Below are 27,044 nucleotides of genomic sequence, written 5' to 3' on the forward strand. Positions count from 1 at the left end.
ACAGTCAATGTTAGCCCACCACCCAGAAAGAAGTTAAAAGAAGCATTACGTTCTTTATCACTTTTTATCGTCTTTTCTTTTCGTATTTCTCCCACTTTCCCCGAAAAAGAAGACATGTAACATGTTCATTTCAAAGCGGGCTGTGATATAATCATACAAATCATCTTACTTGAATTTGCAGACTTAAGGAATCAAATGCGTTTATCGTGGGTGGCACTATCACAGTGTGTCGCACGATGATCCTCCATAATTCGTCTATCCTTCGTACTAAGGACATTGTCGTCATTTCCGTATTTCTTAATTTTGAGCCAATGATCAGACGTTTTGTTGGTTGGTGACTTGGATCCATCCTTAAATCATTACACCTTGAACTAGTAGCTTTAACACAGATCAAATTTTCAGGAATAATGATTAAAGTGAGGCCGCTAGCTATGCAAAGTAACTCGTGTGGGTCCTATACATTCTTTCCCATTTTCAGTGATCCCTAGTTCTGCATTAGCTTAGCTAAGTTCACTGCAAGGCCCCGCTGCATATCACGAAACGAAAGTATTAGGTTTTAATTAATTAGCGTCGAACACTTTGTGCAAATCTTATATCAATATCATCGTCATAAATACATCATAATGATCATGCTAAGTACAGCCAAATAGAAGAAACATGATTGTGTTTTGGAAACCCCCTTATCCATTTGAGCTCTAGCTACCCACGGTTTCTTTTCAAATGACAGATCTCTAAGCTCTTTTTGTATTGGTAGCTTCCGAGGCTTCCGTTCGAATCTCAAACAAAACACGTTCATTTTCTATTTTTCCCCCTTTGAAGCAACTGCTATACATTCATGGTACAGTATCGATTTTATATCTCCAAACATCAAACCACAGGCGATCAGACGGTTGATGACATAAGATATATTTACTTTTTGAGTGTAGCCCAGTTGATTAGCATACAGTAATCCAAGAATCAGATAGGCAGACCGTTGGTTCCTAGAGGAAGCGACTACAAACAGACTACAAACTAACTTGCGATGAAAGGTAATTCAAGCGGCCATCCATTTGTTGAGAAGCTACAGGTTATTTAACTCATAAAACCTCCTCCAGGTATGTTAGGAGCCCCTTGTGATGAAACTTGACCTTGAGAAACTAATTGTGTGCGGCCTGGACCTTGAACATAACCTTGACCCATTCCTGAACCAACCATCTGTTGCTGCTGTTGAAGCTGGGGTAGCTGCTGCTGTTGCTGCATCTGTGGCAGCTGCTGCTGCTGTTGAAGCTGTGGGAGCTGTTGTTGTTGTTGCAATTGAGGCATTGATTGCTGTTGCAACTGCGGAATTTGCTGCTGTTGTTGGAGCTGTGGAATCTGCTGTTGCAGTTGTGGTAGCTGTTGCTGCTGCTGCTGCTGCTGTAACTGTGAAAGCTGTTGGTGTTGCAGCTGTGATTGCATCTGCTGGTGTTGCTGTTGTTGCTGCTGCTGTTGCAACTGTTGTTGCTGCTGGCTCGATATTTGCGGTTTGAACACAACCATATCCTGATTAAACAGCAGAGTAGATCGTTAACTGCATAGTTCATAGTAAACAACCCAAGAAGCACAGGTTCTGATATTAGCAAGGAAAATACAAAAATGTATTAAAAAAAAAAAAAGAAAAGAAACCTAGAGGTGAAAGCAACTTGCAATCTAAATGCTCAAATTGAAAGAACTTCGCATTGTGAACAAACCAAACTTCTATTTACTACAAATCAGATTCGTGTTCACAAAATCTCACCCCAGGGAAGAGCATTCCTATCAACCGGCAAGCTTTGTCAGAAACAGAGAGCAGCAGTGTCTGTGATGGTAATTGGATAACTGCACACTAAAGAATGAGAAATGGCAAATTCAACATCAGAAAAACCGCATCAGACAGAAACCAACCAACAACTGATTTAAAAATGAAAAACACATAATAAAGCATAACCTAAAGCAATTTTCTAGTTTCATAGCAAAGGCCAAAAATATAATTAAAGGAACAAAACCAAAGCAAAGAAACATTTGTTCCTGGAAAATTTAGGCATGTGATCTTTAATTGTCAGGTAAAACCCACTCCCTTGAAAACTGCAACATCTTTGTCTACAAGAATCTAAATGTCATTTCTCAAAAGGAAGTAGAACTTTGAGTGTAATGCACCCTTCCAATAGATTATTTCCATGTTTGCATGCATATTTAAAACAACTAATAATGGCACGTTAATTGCCCACATGGAAAAATTTTATCGAGAAGTTGTCTTATAAATGGAATTCTGAAGACATTCTCCATCCGCATAAATTGAAGCATTTAACATATTTGCTCGTGAGTGGTGAGTTAATTAAAGAATCCAGCATTTTTCCTTTTTCCTCATGTGCAGGAGTACTGCACAGGTGATTTTAACTTTTTAAAATGTTCTCATATCATACCAAGCCTATAATTCAGTTATGGGAGAATTTTTAACTTTGAAAAAAACTAAATCCATAAAATTAGGTAAAGCAGCCTCAGACTCAGAATCAGGTTAAAGGCATCTCATTCAAGTCAGTTAAATAGGCGAAAAGATCAACATTGAAACATGTGGCAAGCAAATTGGTCCCAAATTCCAACCACTTCTCACAAAAGGCTTTGTTTGTTACTCTACAAATTGTAATATGGGGAACTTTGTTGATGAGAAATAAGCCATGGCTATTACATCATCTTTCACCTTCATTCCCACATTACCACAACTAAGTTTTTGGCAGTAATCCAGTTAGTTGACAATGATACTAGTACTACCTAAAAACATTTGAAAAAAATTCTAGAACTGACTTTAACTGCTGAATGGAGAAAGAAACCTACAGAATCAAAAATCAAATTTGACAAAATACTGGATCAATTGATACACTACTCCAAAGAATAAACCTTCATACAAGAAACAAATTTATAAATAAATTCAAAAGAAGGAGCCTTCAGATCACTTACAAGCTTCTTTTCTTGGAGCTGTCCAAGAAATCCATGCTGATTCATTGCCCGAAAGACTAAAAAATCTGCCTTTCCAACATATTGCCTGATTATTGAATAAAAAAAATGAACAATGACAGTCGGGGTAAATTAGCAAAGCAAGAAATTATAAAATAGGTCAAATAAAATTTTTTGAGTATGCTGATATACTTGTTATTCATGTGATCCTGAGATATAAGGCGGACAATTTGCATTGTTGGCGGCCAGTTAGCTGCCAGCCTGCAAAGAGCAGAAATGAACTTAGACAATAAGATTTTACATGCTTGAACTCAAATAAAAGAGTCAAGAGAATATATTAACAAGCTATCAACTGAATCACTAACATATGTATCTCATAAAGAAATGAAATCCAAAAATGGAATACAGTTCATTACGTCCTTTGTTTTGCTCATCCTAACACAATGAATTTTGAGTAAAGTCAGTACAAATGGTTTAAGAACATCAGGATAATGCATTCTTATATCAGCACGCAATGTTCAGTGGTACAGCAAGAAGAGTTCCATTTTGATTCTGCAATGTATGGTTGGGATCAATAGATGCTATAGATGACACATGAAAGGAAGCAATATGCCGTCCAGCAGTTAAATCATCATTAGGGATCTGTACAATTGATAAAACTTTCTTAAAGTACAAAACACTCATCACAACAAGACAGTAACGAGGACTTTCAAGTATGATCAATCAGTTCAACAGTATAAAATATAAATTCTTCTTACGTAAAATTCTCTCAGAAATTTTCTCAGGATGGGTCTATTATGGGTATCTGTATTACAACAATTAAACAGGTTCAACTTTCATAGCCTTTCAAAAATTAATTCCAGCGGTTTCTAACAAACTTTTAAATAAAGAATATTATTAGTTTAGCTAATTATTAATTATGAATTCATCAATAATTGTGTTAAAGAGAGGATAATATTTATTGCATGTGCTTACATTCAGATGTAGCATTCTTGGTGCCAAAAACTTTGTCAAAGTTGGGCCCATGCATGATTGCTACTTCAACAAAAGAATGAGCAACAGATTCAATAAAGCAATCAGTTTTCAGTGCAGGTCAGCCTAGTTGTCTAAAATAACCCGGGATCAGTACGTGTGGGTAGAATGTCTAGAGGCCCTGAAAATGAGTTGAACTACTTTTTCTTTTGTTTCCAGAGCCTTGGATTAAATTGCTGAATCCGGCCACTAGGTTTAGATGAATTTCCGTTTTAAGTTCATATTAATCAACATTCCATTGGATAATAAAATGATGTCGAAGGACTTTTTCCTACTAAATTGATATTATACTTATAAATGTCAATCTTAGCCCCATTTCATATTCGGGACCCAAGGAATGATCAATCTAATCCCACCCTACCCATTTCCAGCACTAGTTAAATGACTGGCGGGGACAACTGGATGACAAGATACTAAGAGACTGAAACATAAATTGCTGTTTCCTTCTGCACAAAAGAGAGAAATTTAATTCTATGCCATTTGTGGAGGTGAACATGTTCCTTGTAATGGTAATATAATAGGCAGCGGTAATTTTAACTGCTGACCATTTCAACATCCTATTAAATTGTTGAAACAAAACCTGAACTAAAGTGATCACTGACTTGTATGAAAGCAACAAGAAAAGTCTAGAGCAAACTCATTTAACATCAAATCTTTTCAGATAGTAAAAGAAAAGAGACGATAATTTAAGGCATCTTCAAGTTTTGACAACATAAACTTTCAATAAGAAATAAAAAATAATTCTTAAACTTACGTCTCAGAAGCTGATGCACTCCGGTAACCCTGCCATAATAAAAGAAGGAATCAGGTTAAGTCTGTTCAGTCTTGCAGATATGAGATGGTGGCAATGTAGAAGCTGAGACTGAACAGTAGGTATCTTAAGCATCAGGCATTGAACAAATGTAAGATGAAAAGTATATCTTGTCATATTTGAATAACAATTCATAAGGAGTTTGAGAGCATACTTCCAGTTTGGTGATAAAGACTGGCTGCCCTTGTCTCTGTCCAGATAAACTTCCCTGCAAGCCATTTGATGAAAAAATCAATGGTTTCACAGCCAATCAAACAATTTTAAAGAGTCAAACACTACTTTGAACCTTTATTTGTAACTTTTGACTTCCCATATCTGTGAGTGCAAGTATACAAGGAATCTAGCAGTTTAAGCAGATAGAGCTCATCTTTAAAATAATGATGTTGGGTTCTTAAAGATTAAAATGCTACAGACAGTTCTTAAACTAAACACGCATGATAGACAATAATCCCAAAATCTGTATGTAGCTTGTGCATACTTCCAGTTACAAGATTAGTTCAAACAATTTATTGAAGCTTCTCAACAATTCCCCTTTGGATTGCAAGTTCGGCAGTAGTATATTCCAAGTAATCTAACTGTAAAAAATTTAATAGGAGAATAACTGGAGGTGAACACATATGCAGCCATGAAATGGAAAAAAGGGTTCTACAATCTGTTATTTAGAGATTCAAAAACTACAAACTGTTGGCTATTTGCAGAATTAATGTCAATATTTCCAAAAACAGCCACAAGATTAACAGCCCAGGTTTTAATGTTAACGAGCTCCAAATAAGGATATCATCAGCTGTTCTCATATACATCTTCAGTATACTGAAAAAGATAAGTAAGTGACTAACCTCCCATACTTTAACATATTTGGATTGTGATGAATGCAAAGCACTTGACGTCTGTTGCGACAATTGCATATTCACTGCTGTATTGTTATTCACACTAAGTGGCTGCATTCCAGATTGTGCTTGTTGCGACATTCCTGGGGTAGGAATCATTGTACCTGTTCCAGAAGAGACACCTGATGGACCAAGACCACTCATCATGTTCTGATTCATGCTAATTCCATTTTGTACCATTTGTCCTCCTGAATGATTGCCTTGGCTCATACCTACCGACTGGCCCATACTAGCACCCCCTTGGAGAGTACCCATTGGTTGCGAAATACTAGGGTTTGAATTTCCAGACAAATTAGAAGGTGCAGAAGTGAATGAATTAAGACCTGAGTTTTGTGGGACCTGTGAAGTTCCTGTAAGAGTCCCTGACCCACCAATGGAAGTGATACCCGACTGTGCAGATGAAAATACAGGTTGAGAAGTAGGCACTGATGATGCCATTCCACTGGATATCATATTTGACATATGCATGGCCATAGGAGTTTGACCCATTGATTGAAGTCCAATAGAAGTTCCTCCAGTCAGGGCAGCATTGTTCATTACTTGCCTCGCTTGAGAAAGGTTGTTCAGTATGTTCACATTTGCTGCAGCAGGAGCCATAGGACGCAAGGGCTGTGACATGCCGCTAACTAAAGGTTTTACTTCTGGCACACTATCACCACTTGTGATCATCTCTTGAGAAGTAGAAGACGGAGAAGAAGTCTGCAAGCTTGGGACTCCTTGAGAAGCAGGACGGGAAACAGATGGAATATGTGGAAAAGTAGGTCCATTTACCATGGAAGTTACAGTGCTTGGTTCCTGAACAATTCAGTTATGAGCCTCTAACCACTTCATAACCCATCTCACAACAATTGTAGCAACAACCAATATTTCCATATATAAAGCATGAGAGTGAGAACTATATGCAAGACTTACAACTTTTACAGTAGCAGTTGGAACATTTCCAACAGAAATTGGTGGCCTGTTTATTCCATTCACTGAAAATCACAGACGTAAACCTCAAGGTAAGTGGTATGCAAGAATTAAACAAAATCACCAAAAAACTCTGTGAATGATGATGATTGACCAGTTATTTCAAGTGAGATCTTTCCAGTTCTATAGCTAATTCCCCACACACCCAAATACACAATATACAAATTCAGACCCAATGCAATTTACAATCTAGAAAAAGAAATAATCTATGCATCAGCATCCTATTATATTATTAGATAAACAAAAAAAATGCTTGAATCTTACAAAAATAGGATCTCTAGAGAAATTTCTAAAGCTAAAACAAGACAGGAGTTTCAAAGCCAGTATTTTCCATATTGGAGTCAACATAGAATAATACAAAAAGCACACATGTCCAAGAGCCATGCAACTATATAACTTGGCAATATGACTCCTCCGCATTTGAAAGCTACATTTAAGCAACATTCCATTTCCATACTTGGGGTTTGACAAAACTATACAAAAAGTAGAAGGCTTCCAAGTGATAGGCAACAGATGGAAAGTGATTGATGCATGTGTAATCTTCTCTTTTTCCTGTTCACATATGCAAAGTCAAGTTGCCATTTTTTTATGGGGTGGGTGGTGGTTTCAGTGAAGTAAGGAAGTGATAAAACTAATAGACCTTGCAAACACTTGGTCACACTCAAAGGTCAGCATGACAAAGACGTTGCACAAAAATAAAGCAGAATCATTGTATAAAAAACCTGATGGAATAGAAGTTGGAGCTGGCCCTGTAACTGATGTAACAGGAGCTATATCCATTTTCACAGGATTCTGGTTCGGCGCCAAATTAGCAACTCCAGGACGACTAAGGGCAGCACGAGCCTCCATAAAATTCTCTGAGATCAGAACAAGGAAATGAGGGTTTTTACTGTTGTCAACTGGTGGATCTGCTGCACGGGGGTTGCGCTTTGCCTGACTTAAGAATAGATGCAGTCAGTAAACAAGCCTGGCCACCATTAAGAGTAGAAAAGATGATTTCCTCTTCGTAATGCATAATTTTGAATAAAGTGTGCTCAAATTTCTGGACAGTTTACTCATTCATTTTTATGTATTTTATCTACATTATTTATTATGCATTTTCTGAAGATCATTTAAGATTTGGCAGGTATTTTCTTCAAAATGACAATCAAGTTATGAAGGAGTGTAACAGAAGTTTCAAAGCAGTTTGCTTGATTCATTTCAAAGCATGCAGCCTAAAAGATTTTGGAAGAATAGAAGAATTGTCAATAAACAAAGAGGAGCGCAGCTCAGATAGTAATCATGTTAGTATGTGATATTGCAATCTCAACAAAAATATCATGCTCACCGCATTGTAGATTGCAGTTAGTTTTGGAAGCTGTTTTGGACATATGACAGATAAAGAAACCGAGCACTGAAATGAAAAGGTAAAAAGTCAATCACCTGATAATTGCAATCCTCACAGGACAGAGATCCATTACAATTAATAAAAGGATGAACTACAATATATAAGTACCTGAACAAATGATTTAGCCACTGTCTCCGCATCAGAAAGGCGACTTTCTGCTTGTGCTTCATTATTTTCATTCTGGTCCAAATTCTGCATTTGTGGTCGATAAACTGGTGTTGGCAAGGGATGAGGATTACTTGCAGCAACAAGAATGCAATGTCTTTGCCCATCTACATTTTGTTGATTTTGGCTTCCATTTGGAGCCACAGAAAACATCTGAGTGACGCAAATCATCCAAACAGTAAAAAAGTTGTGCTCAAGCATATGAAGCAACAAAAACAAATGTGCATTAATAACTTGCATTTCATGGAAACCCCATGGCAAAGTCGTTGCAAAAGATAAGTTTATTTCTGTCAAATGTAACTATTGGTCTAAATTCTTCAATCAAGCCAACATGTAATCATGGTATAGTCAAAATCTCATAAAATAAATAATCCTAAATATCCTATGCCACATCAAACTTATCATCTAATACTAATGCAACATGTATGACCAATCTTATTGATTGTTTTATTGAGATACATGGTAATTTTCATACTGATCTGCAAGCATTCTATTCACTAAATGATTTATTTGCTAAATGTTCTGGGTGTAAATCACCAAAAAAATGTAAAAGAATTTTGAGAAGTTAAGAAAAATCAATAAATTGCTTGTATGTCAATGGAGAAACTGGAAAATGCTGCAAAATGAAGTTAAATTACTCCTGCAGTCCTACCATCATCATCATTACATGAAATTGGTAGTCCATTAATCTGTACTGGTATTGGTTACACAAGTTTGATGTTGGGGAATGATGATCTCTCTCTGAATTTAGCTTTTAATGAATTTATAGGAATAAAAAGGTAGCCCGATTGAAAAAATTTCTGTGGTGTGACAGTGGAAGGAGATTTTTAGGCTCTGTCTGTTCAATAGACAAGGGATTGACTGCACCTTTCCTCCTATTATTTATCTAGGTAATATATTTATTAAACCATCAAAAACTACAAACTTTTTTCAGATTAAAGATGAGTATTCTCCAGCAGATGAGAAATACTTTGAACCCAAGAGAAGCCTCATTAAAACTTGATACTAAACTCTGATGCAAGGAGTCAGAATAGTCTCATAAAAAATTTAAAGAGATTAAAGAACAAAACAAAAGAAACAGAAAGATAATAACAAAAGTAACAATAACAACTATATTTCTTTCAAATTCAATATTCAGTGAATTATCATTAAATTGGTTTGAAGCTTTTATCTGGAGAAATGGCGATGAAATGAAGAACTATATAGCAATTATCACTAAAACCAAAAAATGATAAATAACTCTTAAATAGGAACAGTATATATCGAAACCTGTAAACAAGAATCAAAAGACAAAAAATAATAAGACAAATAAATGTAGAAGATCAAGAGTCCACACCATTAGAGCCTCAGAGAGCCCTTCTGCAATAGCAGCATCATTGAAACCACCACCAGCAAACGGTATGGTTGACAGCCAATGTAAAAAAATATCAACATCTTTTGTCCACCCAGATCGCTGTACCAAACAAGCTGCAAAAATGGGGGTGAAGAAACAAAAGGATGTTCTGTAGTCAGCCAAGGCTGCCTTTGAATGAGCAAAGCATAAATAGTCATGAATTTTTTCTCGCAAAGTAGTTTCAACACTAAAATTCAGTACAATATAAACCAATAATGACGGGAAAAAGATGAACTAAGAATATCGAGCAAAGGAAATACCACAATAGGATCCATGAGTATTAAAGGTGACGAGTGACAGTTCAACATTAGAGGCAGAGGTCTTCTGTATTAAAAGGAGAAAAAGAGCAGGTAAGGCAACATACACATGCATATACATATAAATATAACACAATTATATATATACATTGATAGGAAAGGAGACTTCGTTTATGTGTACATTTGTGTGTGTGTGTGTGTTGTTGGGGGCGGGGGTGGGGGGGGAGGGGGGGGCGGGCGGCGCACACATGCTTGTAAGGACACTTATACCCCATCATGGTAAACACAAAAACACTTAAACCAGACAGGAGTTTCTTATAACTATGATATTACAGTTTAAATACTAATGTCAGGACCTTTCTAACCAGCTTCAGTTTTTGGTTGGAGAATCGTCATTATCAATACGGGTGTTTTGGTATACTTTTGTATAACGCAAATAGTGATAGTTTTTGTTCTTTGTTTTTTGGGCAGACAGCTGGTCCACTATCTGTTTTTACATCTTCTTTATTATTACACTTTTCAGTTTCTTATTAAAAAAAAAAAAGCGTCTTGAAGCCAAGTTAACAAAAGATAATGAATTTCAATTCCCCTTAATCTTTGAGATAAATTACAATATATTTGGCCTATATTTGGATTCAGGCGTGGGTTTGTGAGTTCAATTCATATGACAAGTTTGTCGATTAAATTTGACAACAATCAGGGGCATATCAGAGTTTTATTAATATTGAACCTTTCCTACCAGCTTAAGCTTTTTAAATTAACGATTCCTCAACTTAGGGCATATTTTAATACATGTAAGAAACTGAAAGTTACTGATGAAAAATAAGTACATCTTTTAAGGACCAGCTGTCCCACAAAGAAGAAAAAGGGCGAAAAACCTGAGGGACCAGAACCAACGTACACAAATAAATTTTCAACCAGACAAAGACCGACCTACAAAGAATACCTAACCACCCCTGACAAGGCTGACTAGATAATCTAACTCATTGAAATTATGTATAAAATGGTCTACTTACTAACAATTCAAGGAGAGAAGAGACTTAATCAATTAGGATGTTATTTATTCCCCCCAACAGTAAGGATCACCTATTAAAATCTTGTCTGTGAAACTCCTATGAGACCTTGAAGAAATTCTTGGGTTTTCTATTTTATTTTCACTCTCATCTTTTATCTTGTCATAATTTTTTCCGTCATATTTTCATATTAATATCCCATTCCACAAATTGATTCAACCACATTATCAATGGTAATCAAACAACATCAAAAACTAGCCTTGATAACTGCACCATTCATTGATTCACACCATCAAAACTGCCCCCTCTTGCTATCTAGTCTACTTCAAAACCACTATCTCTTTGATTGCAGATTCATATTATGCATCAACATCAAGATTTTTGCAACATCAAAGCATCATTTTTCAGTGTGTTATGAGAAGCATGATTTCAAGATAGAGTTGCTCTGGACAGTCATAGCTATTGCAAAACACAAGATCCTAGTTTTACTTTTCTTCAGTTATATAAATGAGAAATGCCATAAAAACACAAGAATATACAGACTATTTAACATAACAATGCATGACTGAGCATTTAGGAAGTAGCCTGTGCTCCTTGCCCAAAACAGGGAGAAAAAGGAATCCTCAAAGCTCAAAGTAAAAGATATTTAGCAATATTTGAAAAGAAAATTCGGCTTAACTAAACCATGTTTCAGTATATATATATATATATATATATATATATATAAAGGCTCAAAGTTTGTAAGGAGAAAAAAAATCAGGTTCTTCATATACAAATTTACAGTTCAGTGAAAAGAGGCACCAGTTGCTATGCTTTTTAACCGAACCTCTCTGATAGACCAGTACAATTTCTATTCAAAACAAAAAGATCAAAGCAGTTTGATGGAGATTTCAGTTACTATGTCATGGTGAAAGGGGAACAAAATATTACCTGCCCAGCCAACTCATTAACGCAGAAACACCTGTGAAAATACAAAGATAATTTAGAATAGGCGTAAAAATAAATGCACATAAATACACAGAACCAGAGCACTTAGTACAGTTTTAGTATTTTAAAACAGATACAGTCATAAATGGTGGCAATTTCCAAGAAGAATATATCAAGCACTAGTCAAAATCGAAAACATCAAAGACTTAAACCTTATCCTTGACAAATTGAAGCTGCAACCACTGAAACTTCTTCTAAAAAGTGAATCAAGATTAAAGCGGTTTCCGTTTACCCCTCAAAATAACTACAAAGTTGCATATGGACAACATGAGCAACCTCCCTATTACTAACGCCAATTAATACTCTAACAAGGTTTTTTCATTATCTTATCAACTTAAGCATCATTCTGAAAAGCTACACTCTGTATTTTAAAAAAAAAAAACTGTATTCATTTGGTACAACCATGAAAACCTGATCATTCATTACACACATCACTTTTCTTTCATTATTTAAGTTGCAATCTCCGCGATCACGTGTCAAGCTAGTTGAGAAGCAATTTCCTTCAAAGTAAACTGCTAAGCGACTAGCTTTGATGGCTATATTGCAACAGTCAATAAAACTTCTCCCACTACTTCACCTTAAAATAGAATTAAAGATCAATATTCATGCAAGAGAAATTAATCATAGTTGACGTTTCTTTTCTACTTTTTAAAAAATAATAATGATAAAAATATTCAACCTGTTTGGCTAAAGTTATTAAGACCCAAAAATGCAGCCACAGCACTTCAATATTTACCACATAATACAATGAAAGAGGGGAAAAAATAAAAGCATAAGCCAAGTAGAGATGAAGAAGGTCCGCCCAATAACATTCATAAAGCTTATCACAATTGACGTTGTTGAGTAAATTGTTGAGGTGGCAGAGTAACACGATTTTGATTCTCAGAGCATGCACAACACTTCGCATTAGCATTTAATCGGTAATCGATTAATCTATTGTGGCGTACAAAGGGAATATAATTCGAATAACATGCTAATGGCTCAATATCACCAAATTGATGAAAAATAAATAAATAAAAACGAAATCTTGTAAGTAAACTATCAGTAAATTGAACAATATATCGGTAAAACTTGCGCGAGAATTGAAATCGTAACTTCAATAAAGCAAGAAAATAAAGAAACTAACTAAAATGGTGAAAGTAGGCGGACCTAATGATCTTTTCGAGGTAATCAGAGACGATGGATTGCCAGTACGGTCCCATGGCGGCCGTACCTTCGACGGCCACGATCAACTGCTTCTCCGACATATTGCGAATTTTGCGAAGTAGACAATTAGAAGCAGCAGAATTTTCACTTTAAAAGGACCTGTTATTTAGTTGTGGCCTTGTTTTGTAATTGAGAGAAAATCAGAGGACCAAAAATAAATAAATTTCAATTTTGGTTCCCTCCTGAGTTGTGCTTCTTCAGTCGGGGCTGGGTTCTGGCGATTGGACTTCGATTCCAGAAAATGCATGCTCGATTTTGGCTGGAGAGATCCGTCAACGTGACACTTTGGACTTTTAGATTTGACGGGTATAGAAACGCCGCGTTTGGTGCTCAAGTTTTTTTTTTTGAAATTATCAGCCATATGCTTTTAAATGACACTAATATTAAATGTGCTACAACATTTTTAAAGTATATTATTCTTATATCCTAAGTTGATAAAAGACGTCCGCCGTCCACCAAACTGTTTACTGTCGTTAGAACATACTAACGTCATAGGGGTAATATAATCTTTTAATATAGGAGAGGCTGTAAACAAAAATTGTCATTTTTGTTAGGCAAAATGACGCTGTTTTAATTGAATTTTCCCCAAAAACATTAGACTTTGCTGTTTCACTATAACTAAAATTATAAAAAAAAGACGTCATTGCACTCGATTTTTATAAAAAAAATTACTGAGAAATGACATTGTTTCACTATAACTCAAAAAATAAAAAGAGAAAAATGTCATAAATTACAGAAAAGTAGTTATAAAAACACTATTGTCTCCGATTGTTACATTTTGGCTTACTTTACTTTTGAGGTAAATTTATCTTTTTAAGTTAATTTGAGTTGAAAGGGTAAAATAGTTATTTTACTAAAATTATGTTAACTTCTTAACGGCAGTAAACGATTTGGTAGACGGTAGACGTCTTTTGTCAACTTAGGGTATACAAGTGATATACGTTAAAAATATTGTAGTACGTTTGATACGGGTATCATTTAAGGATATATGGTTGATAATTTATCTTTTTTTAGAAAAAAATTAATTTGAGATATTTAAATTTTCTTTTTGGATACAATGTTTTAATTTAATATACTTTCATTATTGCATTGTTTTTTGTATATACTGAATTTAAATATATACTAAAAATCGGGGTCATTTGGATACTGAATTTAAAATTTTCACAAATTTGAATTTTTTTTCCCTTTTTGGCTAGAGAGTTGTAGATTATATATAAAATAGAATAACAAAAACTTGTCGTGTCCATCTCATTTGGGCGACCCAAATCCAAAGTTTTATAAGTTTGGGTAATTAAATAATTAAAGAAATTTTGAAAGTGTTAGATGAAATTTAGGTTTTCAAAGCACTGTAAATAGAAGATAAGTGGCGGCCGACATTGGAAAAAAGAAAAAGGCTAGAGAGAGTGGCGTAAACCTGGCAAAAATTTCAAAACTTTTGATTACACGATCACAAAGCGAAATTAATTACTCTTAAAATTTGAGGGTAAGTTTTCGACACCTCCCTCTACAATCCTGTTAATCTTGTTTTTTATTTTTTATTTTCGTTGGTTGTTATTTCAGATATCCACTTATTAAAAAGATAATTATTAGGTTGTTAATGTAAGTCAATAATATTAAAATTCTTAATGTTGTTAGTTTTTAGTATTATCATTAATATAGTGGAATGTTATATCACAATGTGGTCCTACAGTGTTTCTCGTTTTGAGTTTTTTACGTAAAAATATGTATCTCTTGTAGTTGATTTATTGTTTTGAATTGTGTTGATTTATTTTTCTGCTTATTTATTTGTAATACACATCTTATTTTTATTACACAAATAAAAAAAGAGTTTCATTTATACTTATCGTATGAGTCTCTTTCCTAACGAAACTTAATTTGAAAGTGTCATATTTTCTTTTTTATTTTACTATTTGTATTAAAAGTTCGTCAATAATTAACCAAGTTTGAATAAAACTCATTGCAAAAAATTAATTCAAGAAACGATAGAATTTTAATTAAACAGAGAATTTTCTCCCATAATACACATCCAAAGATTCAAACCTCTACTCAAAGTACTTCTCATTGGTGCACAATTTTTTTAATATGTTTTATGTTACATTCAAACAAATGGAATTTTACGTAAAATGTGACCAAACAGTTAAAAATTCTCCGTAAGTATTGTACAAAAGTCTAGTTTCGATGGAATTTCACATTTGGAATTTTTTTAGCTTGTAATTTTAAAAATAAAAAATAAAAAATCAGCTTGTATTGATGATAATTGACGTTCATAGGAAATGTATACATGTATGCTTGTATTCGATATTATATTTATAATTTATAATTTATATGTCTTTTTCGTCGTCAAGGACAAGGATGCACCACATTGTTCATGTTAAGCCAATTCCTGGAAAAAGCCCAAACCCGGATGAAGAACCGGGAGGCCATTGAAAACGCGGGAGCCCAGGGTGGAGCCCACAAACAGACCAATCACAGGCTCTCAGCCTCTTCTTGTAAACTTAACAGTGAAGAAATTAACAGCCTCTGAAAACGACTCCAATTCCCCCATTGACAAAAAAATATAGCTCGGAATTCAGAAACATCTAGTATCAGTCAGTATGCCAATCAAATTTAAATTCATTAACATCACCCACGATGATAATAACTATGTTGCCATGAGAGTCACTAAAAATCTATTGAATTTGCGAGCGTAATATAACTTGTGGCCGCGCTTAGATAGATCAACAAGATCCGGATTCAGAGCTTTTTATTTCCTCAATCGCCTTCTTGTGGAGTGCGGGAAGATGATGCTGCATTTTCGAGAACCTGCAAAGCTTAAAACCAAAGGGGTAATTTTTCATTTCCCCCCCTCGGCTTTTCCTCGTCTTATGTAGGTTTTATTAAGTGGAATACTGTTTTTGTGGATTTTAGATAATTTTAATTTATGAAAGGTTTGATCGAGTGGAAGAGATTCGGGGCTTTTTTTTTAATATATATATATATTAGCTATGCTAACAGGTTATTTTTGAGGATGTATATGCTGCTCGTGATTCTGCTACACTTGAGAATTTGAAAGAGCTAAGCTCCAAGCGTAAAGTGATCGAGGATTCTATTAACCAGAACTGCTACATTACTGAGGCCATTGCTAGAGAGATGTCTGGAGGATTAACCTGCCCGTTTCAACAGGTTGTTTGTGTTTGGAATTAGTCCCTTTAACTCACGTATAAATTTATTGTTCTACTAATATGGAACGAATTAGTTTGGTTTCTTTCTCTTATTTGCTTTTACCCATTCTAACATGTTTCAGGATCTTCGCAAGCTTGAACAGTATCTGCCACTACTAGAAAACTTGGTTTATCATGTTGATTTGCTTGGCGGCAATCACCAGATAGCTTGGTGGACTTCAGAACTCAAGATAAGGTGGAGCAGTGCCCTTGGTGCATCATCTTTCTTTAATCTTATGGGTCCGAAATTTTATCAAATTGATAATTTACATTTTGAGCTTGGTATGGTGCTTTTCCTCTATGGTGCAATTCTTCGGGAGAGAGCTCTAGAGATTGTCCCATCAGGTTGGCATTGCTGTTTCACTAGCATGATAAATAATCATGAATATTTTGATTGTTTTGCTGCTAACTAACCTCATGGTATTGTAGATTTAGTGCAATCTGCCACTCTCTTCAGAGAAGCTGCTGGAGTTTTTCTTTATCTGTCTCAAGAAGTTTTCCCCTCTTTGCAGCCCACATTACCTGCAGAAAGACCTCCTGAAGCTACCTCGTATATGTCCACTGTAATGAGTCTGATTTGCCTGGCTGAGGCTCAGGTAAGTGTTTTGGCTGCCTCCTGTAGTATGTTTGTTACAAGATCATGTCTTCCCAATGGCTTTAACCATTTGAGATATCTATATTTTTTGAATTCTTGACACTATTTTATTACTTTCATCGATTAATAAAATCTCTGATCTTTTTCTTGTTGGGATTTGCTTGTTATTCTGAAAATGTACTAGGCTGTTAGTATTAAGAAAGCTGAGGAAAAAGGAACTACTGCTGGCCTTTTGGCGAAGCTGCACTATGGTGTTGCAGAGATGCTTGGTGAAGCAATTGATGTTCTATATTCAGCAAACGGACAATGCAAAGATATTTCATCACGCTTTATGGTGTGTATGCTTATCGCATGATTCTATCAAGCCTATATCTGTTTCTTCAGTCCACTAGAAGATATTAGCTAGTACTTTTAAGAATTCTGTTTTTTCATTTTCGAGAAATTTAATCTTCATTTATTGTAAATAATTGCATCACGTCATTAGAGTGGATTTAGCTTCAAATTTGATACTTATTCTTAGAAATAAAATGAGTGCAATAATAAGCTTAACTGAGAACTACTAGGACATGGTGAAATCATCGGAAGCAACTATAAAGAAATTATGAGATGAAGCAATAGTACTCCTAGCCATGCTTTGCGGTATGAAGTAATGGGTAGGGACAAAAATAATGACATTGGATGGATAAGTGTGCATATGAGAAAATTTAGAATAAGAAATAAGTCAGCTGCCAGTCACAGACAAACTGATGGAAATTTTTTGTGATGGTCTGCCATGTGAAATGGGGCCCTTCGTTGCATCAGTAATGAAGTGTTTTGATAGGAGCATTGCAGGGAAAACAAGTAGGTCAGAGAGAATGTAAAGTTAGGCATTGAAAAAAATTGTGGATTTATGTGATATACCCGGAGGATATCAGTGGAAAGTCAGAAAATCTGTGTGGCTAACCTCAAATCTCTGTCAACTAAGATGCTAAAGTTAAGTTCAGTTGATTTCATGTGCATGTATAGATACTAGCACTAACTAATGCTTTGTATCTGGGCTCTGTTTTTGATAGAATCTGCTATCGAGGACCAGCTTTTTATTTATAGAATTCGTAATTTTACTGAGACATAGTGAGTCATAGTGTGGTTTATGCTGTTATATTTTTGGTTTTAGAGAAACACTTAAATTGTTTGACTGCTGGTCTACAAAACGAGGAAGACAATAAAATGAACACGTTAAAAGTTGGGTAAATAATTTTTTAATGTATTACTGGCTGCTGGCTAAGGGAACATCTGCTTCTCCTGCACAGTCATGCATCCTTTTTCTTCTCTTTTGTTGCAAATTGATGTTGCTTGATTCGATTTCAAAAACTGATGGAGATTACAAAAATGTCTTTCTCCTTGCTCTCTCTATTGATTGGACAAGGAGTATCTCCTTATTGGAGCTGACAGATGCTCCTTTTAATGTGCACAGGAATTCATATGGTCTTGCAAAGCTCTTCATGAATTAAGAAGTCAGAAATATCTAGCAGAAAGTCTAAAGGATGCTGGTCAAGTTGGGATTGCTATTGGAATTTTACATGATGCACTGATCAATGTGAAAAAGAAAATGCCAGGAGAGGAGTCTCATAAATCAATTTTCAGAAAAGAAGTAGATGTTGCTGCCGATATGCTCACCAAGTGTGAACGTGAGAATGAATTTGTCTGGCAACAGAAGATTGCTAGTGGCGATGAGTTGCCATTACCACAAGGTAACAAAATCATGAATGCTAAGCCTTACCGTCCCAAAAGATGGGAAAGAGAACTTGCTTTCAAGATATAAATATACCAAGAACCATCTTCTGTGCAGTGTCTGTCTTGTTTGGACTTTGCTGGAAAAGGTCATTAAGCAGGATTAATGTAATATTTTAAGGATTATAAGTTTCTCTCTTCAGAACATTCTTGAACGTTTTAAAGATTGGACGAAGGCCTTACGGCTGAAGAAAAGATGCTGAAGGCCTTGGCCTTGGGTCTTCAACTTGCATGACCAAAGACTTTGTGTAGTTTTGCTGAAAATGATAGATCATAGTCTCTCTCTCTCTCTCTCTCGATCTCCCTCTCCCTCGCCCAGTCTCTTTGTGCATCTTAATTGAATTCTAGGAAAGGTGCTATCATGCCTTTCTCGGCCTTTCGGCTAAGATCAAAGTGTAGAAAAATGCTATTGATATTATTACGTCACTCTTCTATTTTCTCATCCAAACTACACTTAAAGTGCATATTTTTACACTTATCTGAGCATCCCATCACATTTGAAAGCAGGATTCTTCTATGTCAGGTTAATCGAAAAGGCCATGGGAAGAAACTATTGCATGTACAGCGGCATTAGTAATAGGCAACTTCATGGCTACCATTATTCAACCATGCAGATCAAATTTGTTACTTAGTTAAAGCCAGTTATGAGCAAGAATCAGGCAAAAGTTAAACAAATTTGCTCCACACACAGATCAATTTATTTATTCATGATATTCACATATGCAACTTTTACAGTGTTAGAGCTACCGCGTCCATTTTTTTATTTTATTTTATTTTATTTTTATTATTTATGGGCATGTTACAGTAAGTATTTGGATGCCATGAAAAGAGATTTTATTGCGGTCACTCTTGTCAACAGTGTCGTCGTAAAAACAGTTTAACTGTATTTTCTGACAGGATCCGGTTAAAAACTTGAAATCATGCGGCGAAATCCCGCTTTCCATTTAAATAAATAATTGTCACTTTTGAAATATACATATATGTATATAGACATATAAGGGTCATCGTATGCCAAGTGGCAGAGTTGAAGCCGGTTAAATCATCTATGAATATGATGATATTTAGATTAACACAATAACACGTCACCTTTTGCTTGGTTGAAGAAAGTGATTAAAAAACGATAGCACAGAAAAAAGAACAAAAGAAGGCAAGGAGACGGTGATTCGCGGGAGGACGCAGCTCCGTACCCGTACGCAACAATGTTAACAGGCTTCCACTGCAACACTCTTCCCTTCAGTTGCTTACCGAGCAGGCGCAGCAGAACAAGAACCACGGATATAATACTCTCCGCGTTATCAAAAACTCCCCGTTTCACTTCAGCTTGTCGGAGTTCAGTTCCCATCCATCCCACCGCGTTCAATTTCCCAACAAGAAGATTCAGCAAGGTGGTTTCTGCTTTAGTTTCTGAGGAGAATGCTGTTGCCACTGATGTGTTTAAGCTCACTTACTTAGAGGTGGGTTTTCATTGTTTTATTTTACATATAGCTCTTTTATAGCTTTAATTGATTGGGAATTTTTGTTGATTTTGTGCCTTTTGTTTTAACTTTTTTGGTTTAGGGAAACAGTTGGTTGTGGGATTTGGACGGGGTGAAAGTGTTGGTTGATCCAATCTTGGTGGGCAACTTGGATTTTGGTATTCCTTGGCTTTTTGATGCTGGCAAGAAATTCTTGAAGAGTTTCCAGGTTTCTTTTTTTTCTTTAAATTAACTGTCATCCAAGACATATGCAGAATTTATTTGAAAATTAATTAGATTGTTCTGATTGGGATGAAAACTTTAGTGCAGCTTAGTGATCTTCCACAAGTTGACTGTTTATTGATTACTCAAAGCCTGGATGATCACTGTCATTTGAAGACCCTTAAGCCACTTTCTAAAATGTCTCCTAATCTTAAAGTCATTGCTACTCCCAATGCCAAGACTCTGCTCGATCCCCTTTTTCAAAATGTGAGTGATTTATTATTCACTTTTGGTATTTTTCATTGATTATTTTTTTTAATTATTATTATTGATATGTAGTTCTTGTCACTGACATTTAGTTGTTTCGTGTGTATAGTTGAATGAATGAAAATGAAAATCAAATGGTCATTGAGAAAGAAATAATGACACTGTTAACTGATTGTTTGTTCACATTTTGGCCAAACTCTTATTTCTGTGTAGCTGTTGGTAAAGGAAGATGTTGGCTTATTTCGGTGATCTACCCTTTGTTTGCATCCAAGGAATTCTAATAAATTTATTTGTATGAACTAATGCCAAAAAACAAAATATGGCTTTTTTTTTTTTATAATTTTAAGTGAAACTTACTTTATAGCCAATATGTAGACAAATCAATCTAGATGGATTGGTGGTTAACCACTTAACTACTTTACTTCAACTCTGGCCTTCCCAAAACTCCCTTTTTATACACTACAATTGGGAAGTGGTGATAATTTGATTTAGGGCTGTTGTTTTTGCCTTTTTTTTTCTCTTTTGGGGATGATTTCAGGACTTTTTTGTCAAATATATATGCCAAAACCTCTTGTTTGAGGCCTTCACATCGTATAACACTGTGGACAGCTTGTACACTTTTATTTCAGAATGAGAGATGAGACGCCCTCATGCGAGTATTTTCTTGACTGTTGTTTTCCCTAAAGCAATACATGGTATAAGCATGAGAGGCAATCTTATGGAACACACCCATTATCTATAAATTTTAAGAATTAGCCAATGTCTGAATTTGAGTTAGGTATAAGTCACTCATAAAATTCTTGCAGGAGATGGTGACAGTATTTACTAAGTGTCCACATTAATTTGGGTTCTAAGAATTCTTTACTCAGTCGTTTCTTACAGTATTTGGAGCTATACTTTGTTGCACTTGAAACTCTTGTTGAGTTAGTGCAATATTGTTTAAGGGAGTAACAGAAAAATAATGAGTATTATCTGTATGTGATCCTACTCATTTGCCTCTTCAATGTATTCTCACGATGCTGTAGTTTGCATATGCCATGAAGGAGGTATATTGTGAACAAAAGCATCTCAAAGTGTTCAACAAAAATTGTTCCAAACCCCGTGCACACATTGAGGGATTTCTCTATTTCCAATTTTTTTTTTTTTTGGGAAAAAAAAAGGGTTTCCTATTAGTCATTTATCTTTTAAATTTTAATTTCAGAACCTTACAGGTTACATATGTAGAACCCGGTCAGAGCTCTGAAATTGAAGGTAGAAATGGTTCCAAACTCAGAGTCAAAGCGACTGCTGGCCCAGTTCTGGGTCCTCCCTGGCAACGCCCTGAGAATGGGTAAATCTTTAACAAAAGTTTTGTGATGTGTCTGTAAGCAGCTTCTGATCTTAAGTCTATTTTCAAACAATTGTGGTCCCTTATTTATTTGTCCCCTTCTGTACTACTTTCTTTTAGTTTGATTAGTTTGAAAATTCAAGATTTTATCCTTCAGGGTTTTATGTATCATGCAGGTATCTCGTCAATTCTTCACAAGGCCAACTGACTCTTTACTATGAACCCCACTGTGTATACAATCAAAATTTTCTGGAGAAGGAACGGTCTGACATCGTCATTACCCCCGTCATAAAGCAGCTTCTTCCTAAATTTACTTTGGTTTCGGGACAAGAAGATGCAGTAAAACTTGCTAAGCTGCTGCATGCCAAGTATACATCGATAACCTCAGCCTTTGAAGCTAAGGCAACAACAATTTATTGTGTGCTTATGTATTTTATTTCCTCCTCTGTTTTACAGGTTTATTGTGCCAATGAAAAATGGAGATCTTGATAGCAAAGGGTTTCTTGCGAGTATAATTCAGAGTGAAGGGACAGTTGAATCATTCAAGGTATAATATGAAATTGCTTAAAAGGAGATGAGTTGTGAAATCCATTTGTTACCTCATAAGATGTAAGAAAATAAATGTTATGATGCTGATGAAGGTATGCTTTTGATTCGGAAGCTATTACATCCAATCAACTTCCTGAGTTGATTCCTTCCAAAAACTGTCATTGGATTTGTCCTCCACATAACACCTTCTGATGGGGAAATTTTGAGTTTGTTCCTTCCAGTCTGTAATGTTTCAAGTTTTCCCTCTGAGATTTAGCTTGCATAGAGAAGAATGAAGTCTGACTTCTGCTTCACTAACTATGATGTAAATGTAAAAAGAAACAATAGGGACTTACTACAGTTATTTTACCAAATTACTGATAATTCAAAGGATATATGTAAGATGATCCCTCCATTAACTCTAATAATTTTCTCCCTGACATCTGGTTTACGATAGGCTGTGCTGTGTGCTCATATGAACCACCATGCGGTGAATCGTTGTATTAATTGGGAAATACCTTAATCCTTGGTAGTGTGGCATCTGCTATATGTGAAAACACAGTAGATAGTGTTAAAAGATACTACAGTATCTTGTGCCAATATTCATGTATGGGAAACCTTTTTGCCTTTGCTTTTGCTATATCATCTTGTTAACTTCACCAAACTCCAACATGAAAATTGCCTGCCTTCTAGTCTATGTTCCGGATCGGACGTTAGTGATATTTAGACGAAAATTTGTGTAATCAGTTAATATAATTCTTCTGTTTTGGACAGTGCAAAATTTACAAATGCTATGACAGAAAGTTCTGTTACAGTTGTTGAATGAATCAAGGATAGTCTCAGATCTGTTAGGACTGATTTGCAGATGGTAATTGAGATTATCAATCAAGTTTGATTGATTAAGTTTATTTTCCATTTAACTTTGCTTATTACTCGTGCCTTTTCCTCACGAGAGAGTGATGGTGTTGTAGATTCAACTTTCAAGTTTTTCCTATAATATATATGTATATCGGATATTGATGGAATGAACTTTGCTTAACGCAGGAACTTCTATCGAAGGAACTACCAGATGCACAATTACTAGAGCCCACACCCGGTGAACCTCTAGAAATTCCAGCACCTTCAGATAATCCATAGAGCCCCTTTCCTTCATATAACATCTGAATATAACTGCAGTTTCTTCATATTGTGTATATCAGAGTAATTAACATATCTCTTAGCAGTGTTCTGTTACTTCCATTTATTTTTTATGCCCGTTCCAGTTGCTGCTACATTTTCTTTGCGAATTTCAGCTAAATTTGTGGCTTTTGTTTTAAGAGGAACCGTAAACTGAGACCCGGGCAAAAATTAAATCCTTGCAGCTAGTGTCTATAATTCTATCTGCAATGTCAAAATCTAATAAGAAAATTTATAATTTGTCTGTCCAATTTTTAGGGGGAAGTGCACAATAAAAACACTAATCTCGGTTCATTTAATGTCTCAAAAAAATCCTTAGATAAAAAAGATAATTGCTTGAGGATGCCTGGGAATTCTGAAGTACCGATTTTCTTGAGTGGATTTTGGATTATGTTTTAGCTGTTACTGCAGGGTGCTTTCTTACTAATTATCTTATTGGCTGGTCGGATCATGATTCTTTTACGACATAACTTTTGTATTGAGTAAAAATTTAATTTAAGTGGTGATTAATAGTTAATAAATATTAAAACTAACACATAATTTATTTATATATTACTATTAAAAGACATGACAAATAATTTTTAAAAACTTGAGAGTTAGGAGATGATCTTATCAATAATTGTTTCAGAAAAAAATAACAATTTTTAGTTGTCATTTTATTTTGCTAATCCTTTCACAGTTTCGTCTTTGGTAACTATTAACATCAAACCAAAGAGTGTGAGAAATTATTTTTCAGTTCATGGTGTACACAATTCCTTCTTTTGTTTTATTGGCAAGATACGTCATATCCCTCCAGCTTTTTAGCTGGTTATTTTATTTAATTATTTTTTACCCTTGGGATTTTTTGTACCTTAATAAAAACTGAAAGATGCTAAATACATCTTGGAGGCGTTTGCCCCTTACCAGAAAGCAGAAACCCAAATATTTGGCCCAAAAGAAATAATAATAATAATAAAAAAAACCTTAAAATACAACGTGAAAGTATATGGCGTATGAAAGCATTGAGTGATCAGGAAAATCTCAGCATTGAGTGATCAAAGTTTCTTATTCAGGAATCTACCGTCTTAAGTCAGCTTAGGGTTTTGATTCCACTTAGTAGTTCTTTATCATTTTTACCTACAAAGTCACGAGGCAATTGTAAAGTAAATTCGAATGCTCCAAATTGGCCACATTGCACAATTTCACTCTCAAGTCAATGTTAATCTTTTCTTTCTTTATCTGCATGTTGCAACTGGCACCAAACAAATCACACAAGATCGGCGGCACGGCCTAGCTGTAGCTTTAATAGTGCACCTAAGCCAACCCCATCGAAATCAAAGCATGATGCATGAAATAATGAAAATTATTTATATTTACATAATAACATATAATAAAGTGTTGACTCAACTCTGGTGATACGGAATACACATGTTTTTGTTATGAGATTCAATAAAAAAAAAAAAAAAAACATATTCTATTTTCTTTCTTTTTGGGTTTAGGTCATTCGAATAATATTCCCACATTTCCTAAAAAAATTCCATCATCATCTGCTAATGAAACGCGAAATGACTTTTGTGTACAACTCTTCATAACAAATCCCCATTTTTATGTTGGTTTTTAAGGGCTTGCAAGAGGCATTTGGCCCTTAGATTCATTGAAAGGACGCATTTGGCTATCTATCTATATCTTTGACAAATTTTAAAAATACAATGCCTAAAGTGCTCGGAACTCCCTCGTTCCATGGATCCGTGTGTGTCTATCTTTATACAAACTACTACTAGAATTAAACTAATCACAGTTTCGCAATACACCCAAACGGGTTTTTCTTGCCTACTCCTACTCCACCTACTCGCATACATCACAACACCAAATTTAACCCGATCGACGAATCATACCCGTCTGATCTTTTTCCAGTCACAGTCTATAATCACCCGGAGATCATCATACATGATCAGAAACGCATCAAATGGCCTCAAGGGCAATTTTCTTGCGGCACCCAAGTCACAGATTTATATGTTTGTACATATAAGAGCATACACCAAACGCTCTCCTTTTTAATTTAAAATTGAAGCTGAAATAATGGAAGCAGAATCTTCGACAAGGCAAGATTCCGAGGATCAGAATATCTTCTCCAGTCCATCTCACCAAGAAGATAAGTTAAAAAAAAATGGAGAATATACTTTAGAACTAGATGATAACCTATGTGCAAAACTTTAGTATTATTCAAATCAATAAATGTTAAACAAAATCTAACCAAAAATTTAAAAAAAAATGGAAATATGCCTAAGTTCCTAGAATATTCCATGTGGACCATATACCATAACATTTGCAACGTACTACATTTTGTTTTTATTTATTAGAAATGGTGCCTAATGCGATGAGATTACAACCACAGCTTTGTCCTCATGTGTCTTGTGTAATTGTGTCGTCAGAAAAATAATTATATTCTTGGGCCCCCGTATGGGCCTCGTTGCACTCAAATAATCAAGTCGCCACGTTTTCCAAGTGGACCATGTAACAATCAATTAAAAACAGTTGTAACCAACTGTACATTAATGTTCTTGTTCATGATAATTCGATGCTTAACCATTGGTTTTAATCTTGATTAAGACTATTAAGATTAGAAACAAGTAACAGCACTCGTTTTTTTTTTTTTTTTAATAACTTCTGCTAGAGAAGTTATGATTAGATATCTTCTTCGCAATTGTTGTCTTGTACTTGGAAGAGAGGGCATAGGGTTTGGAGCTTGAAGTGATATGCTAAACAAATCACCAAAACATTCAAATTTGGTGATGACTTTAGATCTTGTTCTTTTAAGTTTTGTCATTCTAAGGCTCAAGGCTATTATTTGTACTTTCTTCCATCTAGCACGATATTATAGAGAAGGATGCGTATTATTTTTTTTAAAAATAATCGGACGGAAATAAATATAGCTGTCATAGAGAAAGTCTTAAATGAGCTGGAATGTATCATTATAATATTTGTTGTTGTTTGTTTTGTTTGTCCACTAAAATAAAGTCAAGTATATTTATCTCTATAAATTTTAATATATATCTCTCTCAATTATTTCATCTTGTTCAACACAATTTAAAAAGTTTGTAGCACATTTGCTTATCTTTTGCCGTTTGTTTAATTAATTGTCTATTAGGTCCATCTCCATTTACTTTTATTGTTTTCATCCCAACAGTGTTCAAGTTGATTCCTATCGATCAAAGCAATTTTTGCTTGTCAAACTTTCAAGAGTAGACGGCGAAACGCGCGGGGGGGAAAGAAAAAAAAAAAAGAGAGAAAGTAAAGAAACCAAGAATGGGTGTGAAATGATAGAAGCTATCAACAGAATCTCAACTATTATTTACTGTTTTTAAAAATGGGAGAATGCATAGTCAATGTTCTAACAAAGAAATGAACCAATTTAATAATTGTATCAAAACCATTCACATTAACACAATATAAGAGGAGTGGGAAAAATT

At 35.0% G+C, this 27,044-nt stretch overlaps 3 protein-coding genes across 6 annotated transcripts; 2 read left to right on the plus strand and 1 right to left on the minus strand.

The window, feature by feature from the left end:
• Positions 1–564: 564 nt before the first annotated feature.
• On the minus strand, positions 565–13,332 carry LOC102624904 (mediator of RNA polymerase II transcription subunit 25). Of its 2 annotated transcripts, none has more exons than XM_006484357.4 (15): positions 13,000–13,332; positions 11,794–11,824; positions 9,854–9,914; positions 9,537–9,667; positions 8,144–8,353; positions 7,976–8,041; positions 7,371–7,581; positions 6,592–6,653; positions 5,629–6,474; positions 4,947–5,000; positions 4,736–4,764; positions 3,142–3,210; positions 2,953–3,037; positions 1,757–1,843; positions 565–1,521 (listed from the first exon to the last, which is right to left on the minus strand). In XM_006484357.4, the coding sequence occupies exons 1-15, from the start codon at positions 13,095–13,097 to the stop codon at positions 1,072–1,074; spliced, it is 2,490 nt and encodes an 829-aa protein (XP_006484420.1). In that variant the 5' UTR covers positions 13,098–13,332; the 3' UTR covers positions 565–1,071. The 2 variants fall into 2 exon arrangements, with proteins under 2 accessions (XP_006484420.1, XP_006484419.1); XM_006484356.4 differs by having other exon boundaries at positions 9,854–9,917; positions 13,000–13,331.
• A 2,156-nt stretch (positions 13,333–15,488) lies between these two features.
• LOC102624623 (uncharacterized) lies at positions 15,489–18,912 on the plus strand. Of its 2 annotated transcripts, none has more exons than XM_015532062.3 (6): positions 15,489–15,881; positions 16,039–16,218; positions 16,340–16,601; positions 16,686–16,852; positions 17,036–17,185; positions 18,305–18,912. In XM_015532062.3, the coding sequence occupies exons 2-6, from the start codon at positions 16,186–16,188 to the stop codon at positions 18,650–18,652; spliced, it is 960 nt and encodes a 319-aa protein (XP_015387548.1). In that variant the 5' UTR covers positions 15,489–15,881; positions 16,039–16,185; the 3' UTR covers positions 18,653–18,912. The 2 variants fall into 2 exon arrangements, with proteins under 2 accessions (XP_015387548.1, XP_006484418.1); XM_006484355.4 differs by having other exon boundaries at positions 15,495–15,881; positions 16,051–16,218.
• A 779-nt stretch (positions 18,913–19,691) lies between these two features.
• On the plus strand, positions 19,692–23,692 carry LOC102624335 (uncharacterized). Of its 2 annotated transcripts, XM_006484354.4 has the most exons (7): positions 19,695–20,075; positions 20,179–20,304; positions 20,406–20,564; positions 21,776–21,894; positions 22,068–22,259; positions 22,348–22,438; positions 23,464–23,692. In XM_006484354.4, the coding sequence occupies exons 1-7, from the start codon at positions 19,821–19,823 to the stop codon at positions 23,554–23,556; spliced, it is 1,035 nt and encodes a 344-aa protein (XP_006484417.1). In that variant the 5' UTR covers positions 19,695–19,820; the 3' UTR covers positions 23,557–23,692. The 2 variants fall into 2 exon arrangements, with proteins under 2 accessions (XP_024956651.1, XP_006484417.1); XM_025100883.2 differs by lacking the exon at positions 20,406–20,564 and having other exon boundaries at positions 19,692–20,075.
• Positions 23,693–27,044: the final 3,352 nt, after the last annotated feature.

Source organism: Citrus sinensis, chromosome 4 (genome assembly GCF_022201045.2).
Source record: "Citrus sinensis cultivar Valencia sweet orange chromosome 4, DVS_A1.0, whole genome shotgun sequence".
In the NCBI taxonomy this organism is placed as follows: Eukaryota; Viridiplantae; Streptophyta; class Magnoliopsida; order Sapindales; family Rutaceae; genus Citrus; species Citrus sinensis.